Raw genomic sequence first — 19,357 nt, 5'->3', positions numbered from 1 at the left:
GACCTAGGACAGATCCCTGTGGGACTCCAAATTCAACCTTTTCAATGCAAGAATTTACGTCTCCCAATCTAACTACCTGACTTCTATCCTTCAAGTAATCCTGAAACCAGAACGTATCAATGTAATGTTCATTAAGAGATTTACACAATTCATCATGGTTGACACTATCAAATGCCTTTGATAGGTCACATAAAATTAATATGGAAACTTTTTTTCTATCAATATTTTTATAAATTTCATCTGTTGATTTCATCAAAGCTGTTTCTGTTGATAAACCTTTACGGAATCCATGCTTAGTGTTAGAAATCAAATTATTTTTTTCTAGATGTTCCATTAACTGATTACATACAATCTTTTCTATTACTTTCGATATTACGGGAAGGATAGAAAGAGGTCTATAATTACCAGGGTCGTCCTTGTCTCCTTTCTTGTGAAGAGGGTCTACGAGGAGTTGTTTCCAAATAGAAGGATATTTCCCAGTTACAATCGATGTATTTATGATAACCGTGATATAATATGCAATAACTGTAAGGGAATCTTTTAGAAAACTAGTAGGAATACCATCCGTTCCGTAAGCATTACTATTATTCAAACTCTTAACTGTTAATATTATTGTTTCTACTGTAACTGGTTGCGGTCTAAACAATCTTATATTATTGCCAAAATTATTTTGAGTGTTTCTAATATCTTCATTTTCGTACTTTTGTAGAATTTCCTGCGTTTTATCATAAGTTATTTTTCCTACCTTAGCAAAGTATTGGTTAAATTGATCTGCTCTAGCTTTTGGGTTGTCGTATTCAATCTTTTTATTTGTTTTAGTAGATACAATATTATTCATAATTTTCCATGTTTCTGTACGAGATTTACTTTTCTTGATCTTGTCTTTGTTATAATAAGCTTTGGCAGTACGCATTTTCGAATTGATGAGTTTTTTCATTTCCTTATACGAATTGTTAAGATTTTCATCATGTCTATTCTGTTTGAGCCTTTCTTGCATTTTGTCCCTTTCAATCATACTGTTTTTGAGATCATTGTCTATCCAAGGTGCACTGGGTCTCCTTATTTCCTTCGTGGTTATTGGGGCACATTTATCTAAGGCACTATTATATACTTTATTGAAAATTCCTGTTTGAATATCTGTGTCATCAGTATGCATGATTGTATCTAAAATTATTTTCTGGTCTAGCAATGTATTGCACAAAAAATCTGCAGAATAATATTTTAAACACCCAGAGGTTACCGTGACTGGTTTACGCTTTGGCTTCTTAATATCTATGCTAAATGAAATATGTTCATGGTTAGCTACAATACTTGGATTTACCTCAATTTTAATGACACTTTCCTGCTTGTTTGTTATTAACACGTCTAGTAGTGTGGATGAGATGGGGCTAACTCTAGTAGGTTTATTAATCATTTGATTTAATTTGGTGACTCTTAAAATATTATGTATCTTTGCTGAACCTAACATCAAATCATCATTTAGATCACCTATTACATAAATTGATTTATTCTTTAGAGAAATCATTCCCAGACATTCCAAAATATAGTTAAAAGTATCATTTGAAGCATGCGGATGTCTATACAAGCAACCAATGATAACAGAAGGTAGCTTACGAGATTGTACAGAGAGCCAAACCTCTTCTACCCCCTCTACTCTTTGAACATTAAGATTACAAATATTAACAGAAAGATTATTTTTTACATAAATACAACAACCTCCACCTCTTCCTTTGTCACATCTATATATTGTATAATTAGGAAAATCAATGAGTGAATCGACAACATTCGGGGTTAACCAAGTCTCAGTTAAACATAATACATCAATATTTCTGTTTAAGAGCATTAATTCAATTTCACATATCTTACTAAGGAGAGACTGTACATTCAAATATTCTATACACATCTTTAGAGCATTAAACAGTGAATCGGCAACATTTACCTTGCCAACGAAAACGTGCCAACTACCGCCACTAACGAGTTTCTCAATAAAGTTAATTACAAAAAATAGATAATTGATTATCGTTTCAATACTCACTGTTACTCTGGCATCACAAAATAACAATTATTTGTAATCAAAATAAAAGTTGGGGGAATTATTTCCAGTAATAACTATCAAATATACTTTGAATAAATACGAATCGACAACAGTGAGCCCTACTGTTTACCAACACTGTACTGCTAAGCTTCTTGTCTAACAACGACATCAGATATTACACTGTATTGAGTTTAACTTTAGAATTCAAGAGAGAGAGAGAGAGAGAGAGAGAGAGAGAGAGAGAGAGAGAGAGAGAGAGAGAGAGAGAGAGAGAGAGAGAGAGAGAGAGAGAGAGAGAGATTCATAATCAAGAAGTTTTACGCCTATTTCACTGTCGACCTTGACAATATTCAAGTCCTAAATATGGAATATTAACGAAATATAAGATCAATGATTGAATAAGTTGATTATGAAGATACCACCAATTACTTACCATTATTCTGTATAAGATTTTACTCCTGATACTTATTTCTCACTCCGGATATCTAAGTTCTCAACGTCTCCTACTTGTAGACAGATACTGCCAATGCATTCGCATCACTCATAACCTCACTGATAAGAATCTAGTCTAAAGTTCACTCTTCCATCTTCAGAATGTTTGATACTCAATTTACTATTAAATTGTATTCCGGGACAAAATCACTAAGAGACACAGTTAGACACAAGTGAGATAGTGAACCAGGACACAAACACGGTCGAAAGCTTTCCCGGTTGGTCCACTAGCACTTAACTCTTAGGGTGAATGAATGGGAATGAGAGGGACCAGGACGGGGAGAAGGAAAAGTTGCCACCTTGTCAATAGATACCTACTTTATTCCTTCCATGTAACACATAATGTACATAAATCTTACGTTGTACATTGTACAGGTAACTTAATAGTGTTGCAAGAATTGTCGAACAAACGTTGTCAACGTCCAACTAAACATGCACCGAGTAAAATGATAAAATACTGAATTACTGAACGACAATGGCAACTGTCAGTGAAAAGTTCGTTGCGATGTTGACTCAATATCTATATGAAACATTCAATTCAATAACAAACTTCTTTCCTAAGTTATATTATTAGTTGTCCCTGGTTCCTAGATGCTCACTTCGCAAAATAAGTTTACGGCCACTCTATCCCATTATAGATATAATAGCGAATTTAGTTTTAGTTTCTCTGGAAGCAGGTGGTACGCGGCGACTGTACGGGACCTCCAAGTGGTACTCGATCACAAAAAGGTTGGGAATCTCTGCTGTAGGGACTAGTTTGTAAAGTCAAGTATCAGGAGAAAGTTTTTCCTGTAGGAATACGCTGATATTTTTTCGATTAAAGAAACAATGATAATTCACTCTCATTTATCTAAATCAAAATAGCATGTCTTTATAAAGTAATTACTGATTTATGTTAGTATTATCTTATTTTAATCCTCTGGAAAAGGGCCTCAATGAATTCACGCCATATCTCTTTCCTGTGCCATCTCTCTAAGCCCAACCGAACTCTCGGATCCAACCTCCAAATTGTCATCAGCCACGTTTCTCTTGGTCTACCAAGCCTCCTCTTCTGCCCAGCGGTTTCCATTCAGGTATATCATGGACTAATTCATCTTAACTTCTTAAAATATGCCCCATCCATCTCAGTCTTAATAATCTATACTCAATTCTTTTTAGTGAGGCAGATTTGCACCGACTCGCAGGGGTGCCCTTTTAGCTGGGAAAAGTTTCCTGATCGCTGATTGGTAGGACAAGATAACTCTAACCAATCAGAGAGCAGAAATTTTTCTGAGCTAAAAGGGCACCTCTGCGAGTCGGTGCAAATGCGCCTCATTAAAATACATTGAGTATAACTATATTGGTCATATTGGGCACCAATGCCACCTCACGAATTGCTGCATTTGTTGTGCTGCTGGCATTTGATTTCAAAAATCCTTCTCAGTGATTTATTCATAAAGGCAAGAAATTTTGCATCAGTTGTTACAGTGCTGTACCATGACTGGTGACCATAATTTAATATCGATCTTACAAGTGGAATGTCTATTTTGATTTTGCTGTGAACCGATATTCGATATAATCTAAATTATTTTTAGCATGCCCATTGCTTGTTTTAGCCTACTACCTATTCTCTCTTTGAATTCTGTAACCAGTGATCCATTGCTGGCAATGATGGTTCCTTATTATTTGACAGAGTTTGAGTTCAGTAATATTATTTCTCCAATTAGGGCAGTTCGTCTCATCACCACTCTGAATCTACACGACCTCAGTCTTTCTCTGGTTGATCACCACTCTACACCCTACTCTTCTCCAATCTAACCTATCAAACATTTCCAGGAATTGTAGAAGCAACTAGAAATATCATTCGTGTACTCAAGATCACAATCTCTGGTCCCCTGTCCATTAAATGACATTATTCATTCCTTGCCTTACGTTGTTCCTAACATAATCAATCACCATAATAAACAGTAGAGAGGACAGTATTCACCCTTGTAGTACTCCAGTCTTGACTTCAAATACATCTGCAAAACATCATCAACCGTTTTCTGACAACAAATTCCGCCATGCAAATACATTATGATGTTTACAACCTTCTCTGGTATCTCATAGGGCCTCGAAATCTTTCTTAACACTACATGAAATACAGCAATATACTTTCTCAAAATCCACAAAGCATAAAAACAAGAGGTGATTTTAGTTCGTTAGACTTGACCTAAATGTCGTAGAATAAACATTTGATCATCACATCGTCTACCTTTTCTGAAACCTGCTTGCTCTTTTCGATGTATTCTATCTATTACAGGTTCTATTCTATTCAACATTAACTTGGAAAAAACTTTCATACCTACTTGGGACAACGTGATCCCTCGCCGATTCCCACTCTCTCTCAAATCATCCTTCAAAGGGAGTAACTTCATTTCGCCATTTATGATTGAATTTTAAAATATCTTAAATTTTACGAGAAAAAGGAAAAGAAATCTGTTAAATATTCTAGATTAAGTTTTTGCTTAGGTATATTTGCCTACATACACGTACAAACAAACGACGCACATTCGTGTACATATAAGTGATTTTTGTGAAATAATGCACAAGTCAATTTCTGATACCCAGTCTGACCCCCTTCTGAAAGTTAAGCCGCCTCCAAAAGTGTGTTCTCCATAAACAAGGTGGTTACCAATTACCATATTACTGCTTTGACACATATTCAACAAATTCCTACCATTACCATTAATACTCAAATCAATCACCCCATTGTATATATATGGTTCAAAGTTCTCGTTACAAAGAAGGGGAATACCTACACGGGAATTAAAATCCCCCATTGCTACTACATTTTCATACTCATTCATAACAGCTCCAAGGTTACCAAAACATGTTGGTACAAAATAAGGCGAATCACTTGGTGGTATATAAACACCTCCAAACATAAACCCAGGATAGCATGATAATTCAACCCAAATTTGACCTTCTATATTCATATTCACAAATTTAATGACACTCAATAATGAATATTTTACTAACATTGCCACTCCACCTCTTCTACCACAATACATAGACGGATTTTGGTATGTATAAAAGCCAGGTACATTTATTTTAGCAGTTGTTTTTATCTCCAATAGCCAAACAATATGATAATTAAGAACAAAAGATAAAACATCTTGATTATTCATCTTATCCTTTACTCCTGCAACATTCCAACAACACATATTTAGTTCATTGGGGCAACCACTGTTTTGTGACCTTCCTAAAAATACGAAGGTGCATACCTATCAATCACAAGACCGTCCCGCAACAAGACACGTCGTTGCTTGTCATAGAATATGTTTGCTCCCTGATTTTCTGCCCTCTCTCTTTCTTCTCTCTCACGCTTCCTTAACCTTCCTAGTTCCTTTCTCACTGCTGGATGGACATCTTTTTTCACGTAAATAGACGAAAAAGGTTCAGGTTTTTCCTTCAAGTTTTTGGCCTTATCCAAGATGTTGTCCTTCTGTCTCTGGTCGTCGACAACTACCAGGATTGGTCTCTTCCTCCTATCATTCACTTGACCAAGCCTTTTAATTTCCCAATTCGTTGGGTCTAAAGCTTCATCGCATCCTACTTCATCCAGAATCCTCCTCAATTTTGACTGATCATCCCTTCCTATATTGTCTTCTACTTCTGATACTCCAGTAATGATGATTTTTCTTCGACGTTCTCTTGCATCCAGTGATTCCAGGAACATCTGCTGCTGACTTATAATACTAAAAGCTTGTTTCAAGTCAGATGACAATTCTGTCACCTCCTTTCTTATTTGCTTCATTTGCTCTACTTCTCTTGTCAGATTCCTTATTTCCTGCAGTAATATTGCGTTTGAAGGTTCTTCATTAGTGTGTGCATTAAGGACTGTCCTCAGTGCCTCCTTCAGTTGGGTGTTCGTCAGCCTATTAATTTGGGTTTGGGACAAGTTCCTAACATCTTCAATACTTTCCAAGTTAGCCATTTGGTTAAGTATGTCCTCAAATTGCCACTCAAATCATAAAAAACGTTATATAAACAAAATCTGTTGTCATGGCAACCAAGGAAAAAAAAAACTTCGTGGGGCCAGGGAGATTGTAAATACTCCCTTGAAAATATAATTCACACTATTTAATGCCCTTATCACAGTGTCCCGTCAATCACCAACAATTCATATAGTCACACACTTTATCAATCTAATTCACTGTTCATGCTAATTCAGGAAAAACTAGAATAACTGAGAGCAGCTCTGTTGTGATGTTTCTCGGTAACGCCATCTATCCATCATTACCGGGAGACAATGCGTTGTAACGTAGGTCAGGAGGTGAATCATCCGAAATCCCACAAAAAGTCAGGTTAATTCAGGATGGAATCACACAAAAAGTCGATATTCAGGATAGAATCACACAAATGGTCTGGCTAATTCAGGATAGAATCACACAAATGGTCTGGCTAATTCAGGATAGAATCACACAAAAAGTTGGATGAATTCAGGAGGGAATCACACAAAAAGTCGGATTAATTCAGGAGGGAATCACACAAAAAAGTCGGATTAATTCAGGAGGGAATCACACAAAAAGTCGGGTTAATTCAGGATAGAATCACACAAAAAGTCGGGTTAATTCAGGATAGAATCACACAAAAAGTCGGGTTAATTCAGGATAGAATCACACAAAAAGTCGGGTTAATTCAGGATAGAATCACACAAAAAGTCGGGTTAATTCAGGATAGAATCACACAAAAAGTCGGGTTAATTCAGGATAGAATCACACAAAAAGTCGGGTTAATTCAGGATAGAATCACACAAAAAGTCGGGTTAATTCAGGGTAGAATCACACAAAACATTGGCTTAATTCAGGATAAAATTACACAAAAAGTCATGTTAATTCAGGACAGAATCACACAAAAAGTCAGGTTAATTCAGCATAGAATCAAACAAAAAGTAATAATAATAATAATAATAATAATAATAATAAAGAAAAATTTTCATTTATTAGTTGTTAATGAAAAGTTATTGTTTTCAATCAATCCTTATCCTCAAAACATAGGGTTTTCTCATTTTCAACTTTTTTTCTTTTACTTTTTCCCTAGCTTGTTATATTTTCCCCTTTTGTTTACCCTTTATATACTATTAATTACCTCCTAGATACAATGGCTTAGTTTCCATTGTTTTAATTCTTTCATTCTACCTTGTTTCGAGTACTGTTCTCCTGTCAGGTCTTCAGCTGCTGATTCTCATCTTGATTTGTTGAACAGAAACTTACGGTCTATTAAATTTCGTATTCCTGATCTAGATATTAATCTTTGGTACTGTCGTTCAATTAGTTCATTATACATGTTGCATAAGATTTTTCATAGTTCTGACCATCCTTTACATTCAGATCTTCGTGGACAGTCCCATCCTGTTAGTAATACTAGGCATGTAGTTAATTCTATTAGTCAGGCCCTCTGCATCATGAGGCTCAAAATTAAACAATATTCTAGAAGTTTTATTCCAGCTGTGACCAAGTTGTGGAATGATCTTTCTAATCAGGTAGTTGAATCAGTAGAACTTCAAAAGTTCAAAGTTGCAGCAAATGTTTTCAAGTTGAACAGGCTGATATAAATCTTTTTATAGTTATATATGAATTATCTGCTATGTTGTTGTTAACGTTTTCTTTTTAAATATTTTATTCAAATTTTTCATAACTTCTTATATAGTTTATTTCCTTGTTCCCTTTCCTCGCTGGGATATTTTTCCCTATTGCAGCTCTTGGGCTTATAGAATCTTCCTTTTCCAACTAGGTTTGTAGCTTGGCTAATAATAATAATAATAATAATAATAATAATAATAATAATATGAGACTTCTATCAATTCCCATTTCGTAAAGATAGAAAAAAATAGGGAAACAAAATAATTTTTCTTATATCCTATTTTTTCCCACAAATCACTACTATAAGGAATTGAAGGATAAAAATAAAGCATAAATATAATTTTTTATTGATCAGTGATATTTCCCATTTGTGATGAAAATAATAACGAAACTGGATAAAGAGGAAAACTCATTAAAAGTTAGTGATAACCAGACCAAATGAAATGGTAAAATTAAACAGGCTAAAATAATTGTAAAATTGAATATTCTTGAACACTGCAACATGCATCAACATATTTTTGTCTTTACATAATAAATTTGAATTGGCTGGTATTCCAGTTAAATGGTATACTTAGACCTGATTATAAATATAAAACAATTTTAAACCTTTCCGATGCTGTGGCAGCCCGTAAGTGGTATAATCTTGTGAAAGAGGCAGATCAGGAACACAGAGGACAGACAGGATGATTATGGGTTGGAGCAGCATGACGACCGAGGCTGGAGTCAGGAAGCTCAGTTGAGGGGCACCATAAAGAAGACAAGGGCTCCCTATACCCAGTTCCTCTTCTGTCCTAGAAAAATTGGAGAAGCATGAGGACCGGGGCTGGAGTCCAAAGCTCAGCTGAGGGGCACCACAAAGAAGACAAGTCCTCCCTATACCCAGTTCCTCTTCTGTCCTAGAAAAATTGGAGAAGCATGAGGACCGGGGCTGGAGTCCAAAGCTCAGCTGAGGGGCACCACAAAGAAGACAAGTCCTCCCTATACCCAGTTCCTCTTCTGTCTTAGAAAAATTGGAGAAGCATGAGGCCCGGGGCTGGAGTCCAAAGCTCAGCTGAGGGGCACCACAAAGAAGACAAGTCCTCCCTATACCCAGTTCCTCTTCTGTCCTAGAAAAATTGGAGCAGCATCAGGATCGAAGCTGGAATCCAAAGCTCAGTTGCTGGGTGCCGCAAAGAAGACAAGGCCTCCCTAAACCCAGTTCCTCTTCTGTCCTAAAAAATTTCTTTTTTTCTAATTGTAAGTCCAATAGCAACTGAGTCCTTTTAAAAACTTCAGAAACAAAATACATGACCGCAGTCCACTATCTTGATTTCCCTGAAATTTGGATAAAGCCTGATGGCATCTTTCAACACTTGGAGCCCTTCCTCAACCACGCCAAAGCGATCTCGAGGCTTCCATGTGGATCGTTCTTTAAGGACAATGTAAAATCGCGAAACATCTTCGCAGGTTGGGTTTTCGGCGAACCAACCTCTTACTTCTCCCTCCCTTGCTAGTGTATTCTTATATATATCCTTCTTACTTTCCCTCTTCCAGTCCACCCCCAACAACACTGGTCTAGCTGTAATTCTGTCTTCCACTTCATAATCTCCAAATCCAACATTTTCAGCAGGTTCCCCCAGCCTCCCTATACCAAAGATCGATGAGTTGGCGTAAGAGGGTCCCAGATCTCCTGCACACATATGGAGGAAATTGAGGGCCAGATTACCCTTATCTATTACTTTAATAATCATTCTTCCGAGGAATCTGCCGTCAGTTCCCAGATCCAGGAACACTCTTCGCGAGGTCTTTGGCATCAGGGATTCAAGCTGTCGTTCAAAATGATAAGAAAAAAAATAATGATAATAGTAATAATGATGTTAATAGAATCCATCCATATACCAAGGCACTTTCCCCAATTTTGGGGGGTAGCCGACATCAACAAAGAAACAAAACAAAAAGGGGACTAATCTCTACGTTCCTCCAGCCTAACCAGGGACTCACCCGAGTTCAGCTGGTACTGCTAGGGTGCCACAGCCCAACCTCCCACAATTCCACCAAAGATGAAGCTTCATAATGCTGAATCCCCTACTGCTGCTACCTCCGCGGTTATCTAAGGCACCGGAGGAAGCAGCAGGGCCTACCGGAAGTGCGTCACAATCGCTCGCCATTCATTCCTGTTTCTAGCACGCTCTCTTGCCTCTCTCACATCTATCCTCCTATCACCCAGAGCTTTCTTCACATCATCCATCCACCCAAACCTTGGCCTTCCTCTTGTACTTCTCCCATCAACTCTTGCATTCATCACCTTCTTTAGCAGACAGCCATTTTCCATTCTCTCAACATGGCCAAACCATCTCAACACATTCATATCCACTCTAGCTGCTAACTCATTTTTTACACCCGTTCTCACCCTCACCACTTCGTTCCTAACTCTATCTACTCAAGATACACCAGCCATACTCCTTAGACACTTCATCTCAAACACATTCAATTTCTGTCTCTCCATCACTTTCATTCCCCACAACTCCGATCCATACATCACAGTTGGTACAATCACTTTCTCATATAGAACTCGCTTTACATTCATGCCAACCCTCTATTTTTTACTACTCCCTTAACTGCCCCCAACACTTTGCATCCTTCATTCACTCTCTGAAGTACATCTGCTTCCACTCCACCATTTGCTGCAACAACAGACCCCAAGTACTTAAACTGACCCACCTCCTCAAGTAACTCTCCATTCAACATGACATTCAACCTTGCACCACCTTCCCTTCTCGTACATCTCATAACCTTACTCTTACCCACATTAACTCTCAACTTCCTTCTCTCACACATCCTTCCAAATTCTGTCACTAGTCGGTCAAGCTTCTCTTCTGTGTCTGCTACCAGTACAGTATCATCCGCAAACAACAACTGATTTACCTCCCATTCATGATAATTTTCGTCTACCAGTTTTAATCCTCGTACAAGCACTCGAGCATTCACCTCTCTCACCACTCCATCAACATACAAGTTAAACAACCACAGCGACATCACACATCCCTGTCTCAGCCCCTCTCTCACCGGAAACCAATCGCTCACTTCATTTCCTATTCTAACACATGCTTTACTACCTTTGTAGAAACTTTTCACTGCTTGCAACAACCTTCCACCAACTCCATATAACCTCATCACATTCCACATTGCTTCCCTATCAACTCTATCATATCCTTTCTCCAGATCCATAAACGCAACATACACCTCCTTACCTTTTGCTAAATATTTCTCGCATATCTGCCTAACTGTAAAAATCTGATTCACACAACCCCTACCTCTTCTAAAACCACCCTGTACTTCCAAAATTGCATTCTCTGTTTTATCCTTAATCCTATTAATCATTACTCTACCATACACTTTTCCAACTACACTCAACAAACTAATACCTCTTGAATTACAACATTCATGCACATCTCCCTTACCCTTATATAGTGGTACAATACACGCACAAACCCAATCTACTGGTACCATTGACAACACAAAACACATATTAAACAATCTCACCAACCATTCAAGTACAGTCACACCCCCTTCCTTCAACATCTCAGCTTTCACACCATCCATACTAGATGCTTTTCCTACTCTCGTTTCATCTAGTGCTCTCCTCACTTCCTCTATTGTAATCTCTCTCTCATTCTCATCTCCCATCACTGGCACCTCAACACCTGCAACAGCAATTATATCTGCCTCCCTATTATCCTCAACATTCAGCAAACTTTCAAAATATTCTGCCCACCTTTTCCTTGCCTCCTCTCCTTTTAACAACCTTCCATTTCCATCTTTCACCGTCTCTTCAATTCTTGCGCCAGCCTTCCTTACTCTCTTCACTTCTTTTCAAAACTTCTTATTCTCTTCATATGACTGACCCAGTCCCTGACGCCACCTCAGGTCAGCTGCCCTCTTTGCCTCACGTACCTTGCGCTTTACTTCCACCTTTTTCTCTCTATATTTTTCATACTTCTCTATACTATAGAATATATTATAAAAATGGGTGCTAGTACAGCTTGTATTCTACAATGCTTTTAATAGTATACTATGATATGTATCCTACCATAATATGTAAGAGTAACTTATATCCTATCAAATTCTATTCAGAAATGACATCATTAAAAGAAAGTGATATAATCTAGTTAAATATGATACTTTAATAGTGACTCACACAGGTGGTATTTGCAGCGCATCCATGCGCCACTTGCCAGAACAGAGGAGCAACGAGATAATAATCAATTGCAAGCGAAGCGTACCACGGCGGAGCAAAGATAATTTGATAAGTTCTAGGTAATTATGGTACTTTAATTTTTACTAGTAGTTGATTCAAATCTTTCGAAGTTGAGTCAACTAGTAAGTGATCTTAAATTTCTTTTAAACTCGCGAGTCTTTAATTATAGGTTAGGATATAAGCTGCATTAGCTTGTCAAAACGGTAGGAAAAGAAAATTTGAGCAGAATGTAAGGTATATTAGCACCCAAAAATTCTTTAAAGGTAGCCTTTGACCTTGTTCAAATTAGTTTCAGTTAATTTATCCATGATTTTGTGATCACACAATTTAAGCTAACATACACAAACCTCCCTCTTATCAACTCAAACACAAGAGATTGGCACAAACTTACTTTCATAGCACAACTGGTTACTTGTGTATCTCCTTCTTCAAGATGACTCATAAAGACTCTGTTCTTAGAGCCAATCTTAACAGTACCAATTCTATGTCGGCCCTCCAACAGCTTCACAGCTAACACCTTAGGAAGGTCTCCTTCAACAATTCTATTTATTTCCTCTGCAACATTTCTTAGACTTGTTTGCATTTGTATAATTTCCTGTTGGAAATATCAAAGAGCACAGGTTACAGAGAATATAAAAAAAGTTAGCATTTGCAGTAAAGAAGTGAATAGGTAATTTTTGGGCTCAAGCCATGTCGTCCTGATGGAAGTTCCTTAAAGGCAGCTTCCTAGGGTATATTACAACTACGGCGATATTCCCAGAGAATTTACCTTCAGGTACCCAGAATTCTAACTCCTGGAGCGAGTATCCCTAAAAAAGACCTTAGGGATATCGTAAATATCAGTGGACGTATTCTTGACACGCCTCATAGCAATCTATACCCCGAATAGAGTTAACACTTCGTAGGGGTAAAATGGCAAGAAAACGAAAACGATAAGAAAGGGGGGAGCCGTTCATAAGGCATCCCTCCTCCCCGTTTCGAAAGCGTGCCCTGCGCCGCTCACGGCGCCATCTGTTTTCATTTTTGCGTAGCTCTACGACTCGGTGTGTTTTCCCTGTTTTCTACCCAATCTTGGAATTTTCTCGCTTAATAATGCTTTCTCCAACTTCTTCTACCTCGGATAAGTTGAGTACTATTTCTTTTATGTATAAATGTAGGCTCTTGCTTAAAATTAAAGTAATTAAAAGAGTTATCTTTGATACAAGAGCTGTTGCCTGCTGGAGGCATCATGGATGCTGTCGCTCGCTAGAATAGGATTTATTTGTTAGCAAGAGCGACGTTCCCAGCCCCTTTGCGCTTAAATATTAGCTACTTAGCTTATTTAGGAATTCTGTTATGATGCGATAGTAGTGTGCCTGGCGAAGTTTTGCCAAGGCTGCCAACACTAGTCTTCGTAGGCTAGTTGTTGGCCTATGTACTTCCTGCATGATAATTAGTCTTCCAAATGTGATTTTATTGCTTTAAGCGTTAGGCAACGTTATACATATAAGTCCTTTTCGAGTACCTTCCAAGATAGTATTGGTGTGAGTTTCGGTGAATTAGGTAATCGATTCTCTTAGTGCCTAGGCTAGGTTGTCTTAGGTCATTATAATATTATCTGTTCCCCGTTTGCTCCCTTCTCTTCGGGGAAGGGGCAAACCCTTTCCCTCTGTTTAAGCCTTAGGCTTAACTCTAGTGGTTTATTTGAATTAATCTTCAAATATATCTATGCTGGAGTAGTACTGTACCTTCCCGTTCCAACTGTATTGGTTCAGAGGGGGACAGTACAACAGTGTTTAGTCTGAGCCCGGTTTGTCTGGCATGGGGCAGAGTCTCCCTTGCTGACTGACTCGGGCATTAAGGGTTATCCCCTTGGTCCACCTTGTTGGGTTCCAGTAGTGATCCCTTTACTCGGTGACTCATCAGACTGTCCTATTGCCGTTCCGGTCTCGGGATATGTTCCCTTTTCTGGAAAGGCAATTCCTTCCTTGCCGTGGTTCTTGGGAGGCAGCCAGTAGTGCCGGCCTCCCTCTCGGGTCTTTCTCTAACTGAGACGAACTGTCTTAGTTGGGAATGACCCTTAACCAAGGTAAGGTTGGATAGGACCCTCTGTCCTTCCCTTCTTTTTTCCGTTCCTTGTGTCAGTCGCCTGCATCCTTGCCTAGCCTAGGTTGGGATGAGGAACTGACGTGGTCTCCTGTCGGCCGGCAAAGTGTGCCGACCGGCAGAGACCATTACTTCGAGTGCTGCCCGGTCCTTTCTTGGTCCCTCCATCGCTGCCGTCTGAAGATTCAGTAGGCAGCGGTTAGGAAGCTTGACTTAGTGTCTCCCCTTCCTTTCGGCACTCTTTCGGGTGCCGGGCCCAGAGACTCATAGTCTCTTAACCCGGCACTCATTCTATTGTCTTAGTATGTGTTGTCCTTGCCGTCTGCCGGCCTACAGGCCGGCCGTCGGTGGGGAGGGGTGTTCTCCAGTTCTCTTGCTGTCGGTCGGCGTTGGGTGTATACCTTTGCCGGCCGGTCTCTTGCTCATCTGCCGGCCACTACAAGTGGGGCCGGCAGCCGAGCGCTGCCTAGTGTGGGGGCCAGCCGGCAGGGTTTGTTTACTGCTGCCGGCCGGCCTGCGACACTGCCCAGTCAGCCGGCCACTAAGAATGATGGCCGGCAACGCAGTGCAAACCGGGTGGCTACGGTCCGGCAACCACTGCCGGCCGGTTCAGGCATGGGATCTGGAGTTCTCCCCAATAAAGGTGATCTGATGTTGTGTACTTGAGATCTACCTTTCGAAAAACAGGGGGGGGGGTGCTGATCGGCAATAGCCGGCTGGCACACCACCCTCAGGTACTGTATCAGTCCCCTCTTGGTGGTATATTCAACCAAGGGAGTTCATGATGTAGTAGGTTACAACACTGTCTTTTCTATCTTACTTGTGTTACTGGTACAATCACCTGGTGTCGCCTTACAAGGATAAAAGATAATTCTTTTATCCCTGGCCGGAATGGTAATATTTTACCTTAGGTGTGAGCTACACCTAATTTCCTTTGGAAATACGTTCTCTGGTTATTCTAGTAAAGACTAACTATGTGACTTGGCTGGTGGGCTTCCACAGGTGTTTGTGTGGGTTTCATAAGTAGGTGTCTTTCCCTTATTCTTGTTGAATACTCATTTGTTACATGTGAATTGAAATTCACTTGATATTCATGGAAATTTTTCTTCTTTTACAGGAGGAGCATCCGAAGTGTGATAGTGTCTTCTGCAATGTCCGCAGTAAGAACTTTTGCGGACATGCCTCGTGTAGGAGGCACGCGGCTTGTGCAGCCTCCAATGATGACCATCGTTACTGGGATCCGCAGGTATGTGCTGTATGTACTAACCTGCTATCAGAGGCTTTTGAATCCCCTAGGTCGGCGGAGTCAAGAGATGCAGCGAGGGAGAGGCTTCGCTTATGGGTAAGGGGTTTTCAGAAAAACACCACTGGACCTTATCTTCCTAACGAGAAGATGAGGGCATACCTTTTTCCCAAGGCTTCCCCTGATGCTGTTGTTCCCCAGCCTCGGCCGGAGATCCCTCTGATCCAGATTCCAGTGGAGGAGGATGTCGCTGACGCCATGCAGGACATCCAGTTGGACGACAAGATGTCCGACTTGTCCGATCGTGCGGAGCAGGATCTCCTCGCAGAGGGCGAGGAGGAGGATCGAGATCCTATTGCCGTGGAGGAAGAGGTTCCCGTATCATCAGACGTGCCGGTTCAGGTCCCTGAACCTATCCCCTCTACCTCGTCCGCTCTTCCAGCAGAGCTTGGACAGGCTCTCTCTTCCATCGTTGGTATGATCCAACAGATGCAGAGGGAGAATAATCAGAAGGCCGCTACTTTGGAGCTCCAGATGCAGAAGATCACAGCATCACGTGGACCTCCAAAGAAGCTCAACGTTAAGGACCTTCCTCTGTGCTCGGATGCCAACCCGTGGAGATATGCCGAGCACATGCCGATGACGATTGGGAAGATCGTCATGTCGGAGAAACTGGGCTCAGTTCCCCTTGAGGAGGTGGAATTCTGGCCCAGTAGAGGGGCCTACCCGGACTGCTATGTCCGTTTGAAGAAGGAGCCGGCTTCGAAGGAGGAAACGGAACCAAAGGAGGTGATTATTCTGGATCACTCCAAGGCTCAAGCCACTTTGACAGCTGCTTTAAAGGAGAGGGGGTTCTCAAACTCAAAGGTTGCCGCCTTGAGTAAGAAGCACCCCTCCTTTGTATCCTCCCCGGCTAGGGCCTTCCCCTTTATGCAAAAGGGGTTTGCGGCCGTCATCAAGGCGGTTGAAGCTGGCAAGCCGTGCCCGTCTTTGGAGGAATGTAAACCTCTATCGTTGGCATTGCCAATGGACAATAAGGACTGGAAGGAGGTGCACCTTACTTTCTCGGTTGGGAAGTTGGACGCCGACATTGCAGGACAGCAGTTCGGCAAAAACCTTCCCAAGTTGTCGGAATTCCTTCTACGGAGGGAATTGGACACAAAGGAGCGCCTGGCAGCCTCGATGTCTCTCCAGACCAACATGGAGACGATGGCTAGCGACCCCAAGATGCCAGAGATGTTCATGGTTATGGCCAAAATCCATCTGGCCACAGTAACCAAGGACCTCTATTGCTTCGTTAAAGCAAGGAGGGCCTGTAGGGAGTTTGTGTTCGCCTCGGCCACAGTGAGGCATGAACCCAAGAGGCTAATTTCATCCAGCATCTGGGGTAAAGATCTCTTTCCCAAGGACGTGGTCAAAGAGATCGTGGACAAGGCAGCCACTGAGAACCGCAATCTTCTCCTGAAGTGGGGCCTGTCCCTTAAGAGGAAGTCTTCTCCGGATGAGGGCCCTCAGCCGAAAGGAAAGGCGAAGAAGTCAAGGTTTTCCTCCCGTCCAGCCAAGTCCTTCAAACCGCAAAGACAACAGCAGCAGCAGCCAGCTTTGCCTCCGGTTCCACAACTGGTAGCCCAGACCCCGACCACCTTCCAATGGGTTCCCCAAGCCATGTCATCAGCTTCCCCGGCATTCAATCCCGTGTTCGAGGGACAGTCGACCACGTTTCGTGCAAGACCCAGAGGAGCAGCTAGAGGGTCATCAAGACGCCCCTCTAGGGGACGAGGATTCAGAGGTGGTCGCGGCCAGGGAGGCAAGACTGCAGGGCAGTCAAAGTGAAGTGTCGCCGGTAGGTGGGAGACTTCAGTATTTCCGGGATCGCTGGACCTTCGATCCCTGGGCCCACAGCCTTCTCAAAAATGGACTGGGTTGGAGTTGGTACAGTACTCCGCCCCAGTGCCCTCAATTTTTCCAACACTCCACCCCCGTTTTGGAGGAGTACATCCAAGATCTGTTGGAGAAAAAGGTGATCAGGAGGGTAAAGTCCATCAAGTTCCAAGGGAGGCTGTTTTGTGTTCCCAAGAAAGACTCGGGGAAACTCAGAGTCATTCTGGACTTGTCACCACTCAACAAGTTCATAGTGAACCACAAGTTCAAGATGTTAACGTTACAACACATAAGGGCCTTACTGCCCAAGAGGGCATATACCGTCTCCATCGATTTGTCAGACGCATATTGGCACGTTCCAATAAGTCGTCGTCTCTCCCCCTACCTAGGATTCAAGCTACAACAAAAACTTTACGCTTTCAGGGCGATGCCCTTCGGACTAAACATAGCCCCAAGGATCTTTACGAAGCTTGCGAGCGCAGCTCTCAAACAGTTACGCCTAAAAGGGTTCCAGGTAGTAGCCTACCTGGACGATTGGTTGGTGTGGGCAGCATCCAGAGCAGAATGCTTGCAAGCTTCCCTACAAGTGATTCAGTTCCTGGAATATCTAGGCTTCATGATCAACAGAAAGAAGTCTCGTCTTTCTCCAGCTCAGAGGTTCCAGTGGTTGGGAATTCACTGGGATCTAGTGTCACACCGTCTTTCCATCCCGATGTCAAAGAGGAAGGAAATAGCGGGGTCTGTCAGGAGACTTCTAGGTTCCGAGAGGATATCAAGACGCGAACAAGAGAGGGTTTTGGGCTCTCTTCAGTTTGCATCAGTAACAGACCCAGTGCTAAGAGCACAGTTAAAAGATGCAGCGGGAGTATGGAGAACCTTTGCATCGAAAGAGCGAAGGGACTTGAAGAGACCGGTCCCACTTCGACTACGTTCTCTTCTCAGACCGTGGTCTCAAGCCAGTCGTCTAAAGAGGTCTCTACCTCTTCAGCCACCCCCCCCGTCAGTGATAATCCACACAGACGCCTCAAAGGTAGGGTGGGGGGGTCACTCCCATCGGAAAAAAGTGCAAGGGATCTGGTCCAAGCTATTTGGGACCTTTCACATAAACTTTCTAGAAGCTATGGCAGTACTTCTTACCCTGAAGAAAGTATCCCCACGTCACTCGATCCACGTAAGGTTGGTACTGGACAGCGAGGTGGTTGTGAAATGTCTGAATCGGCGGGGATCGAGATCCCCACCTCTCAACCAGGTAATGTTAGCCATATTCCGACTGGCGGAGAAGAAGAAGTGGCACCTGTCAGCAGTTCACCTTCAAGGAGTCCGGAATGTGACCGCGGACGCTCTATCCAGGGTGACACCGATAGAGACAGAATGGTCCCTAGACGCAGGATCATTCTCTTTCATCTTGAGACAAGTCCCAGAACTGCAGATAGACCTCTTCGCGACGAAGGACAACAAGAAGCTGCCGAAATATGTGTCCCCATACGTGGACCCCTCGGCAGAAGCAATAGATGCGATGTCCATCGATTGGAACAGATGGTCCAGGATCTACCTGTTTCCCCCTCACAATCTGATGTTGAGGGTCCTCAACAAACTGAGATCCTTCAAGGGAGTAGCAGCAATAGTGGCCCACAAGTGGCCGAACAGTGTATGGTTCCCTCTAGCTCTGGAACTACGACTGAGGTTTCTACCACTCCCGGACCCAGTTCTGTCCCAGCAAGTCCAGAAGTCGACTGTCTTCGCTTCATTACAGAAAACCCGAACCCTGCAGCTCATGA

At 41.7% G+C, this 19,357-nt stretch overlaps 1 protein-coding gene across 5 annotated transcripts in view; it reads right to left on the bottom strand.

Annotated features, from left to right (window-relative positions):
• Nucleotides 1-19,357, bottom strand: part of LOC137638462 (putative leucine-rich repeat-containing protein DDB_G0290503) — a 130,653-nt gene that overhangs the window by 24,729 nt on the left and 86,567 nt on the right. For 4 of the 5 annotated variants that reach the window (XM_068370534.1, XM_068370533.1, XM_068370536.1 and 1 more), the window contains one exon: nucleotides 12,762-12,965. In XM_068370534.1, coding sequence (XP_068226635.1) covers nucleotides 12,762-12,965 — 204 coding nt within the window. Of the gene's footprint in view, nucleotides 1-8,462; nucleotides 9,939-12,761; nucleotides 12,966-19,357 lie in introns of those variants that run through there. The other variant, XM_068370537.1, reaches the window with a different exon arrangement.

Source organism: Palaemon carinicauda, chromosome 3 (genome assembly GCF_036898095.1).
Source record: "Palaemon carinicauda isolate YSFRI2023 chromosome 3, ASM3689809v2, whole genome shotgun sequence".
NCBI classification, from domain to species: Eukaryota; Metazoa; Arthropoda; class Malacostraca; order Decapoda; family Palaemonidae; genus Palaemon; species Palaemon carinicauda.
The sequence above is the reverse complement of the archived record's forward strand: the minus strand, read 5'-3'. Positions and strand labels throughout refer to the sequence as shown.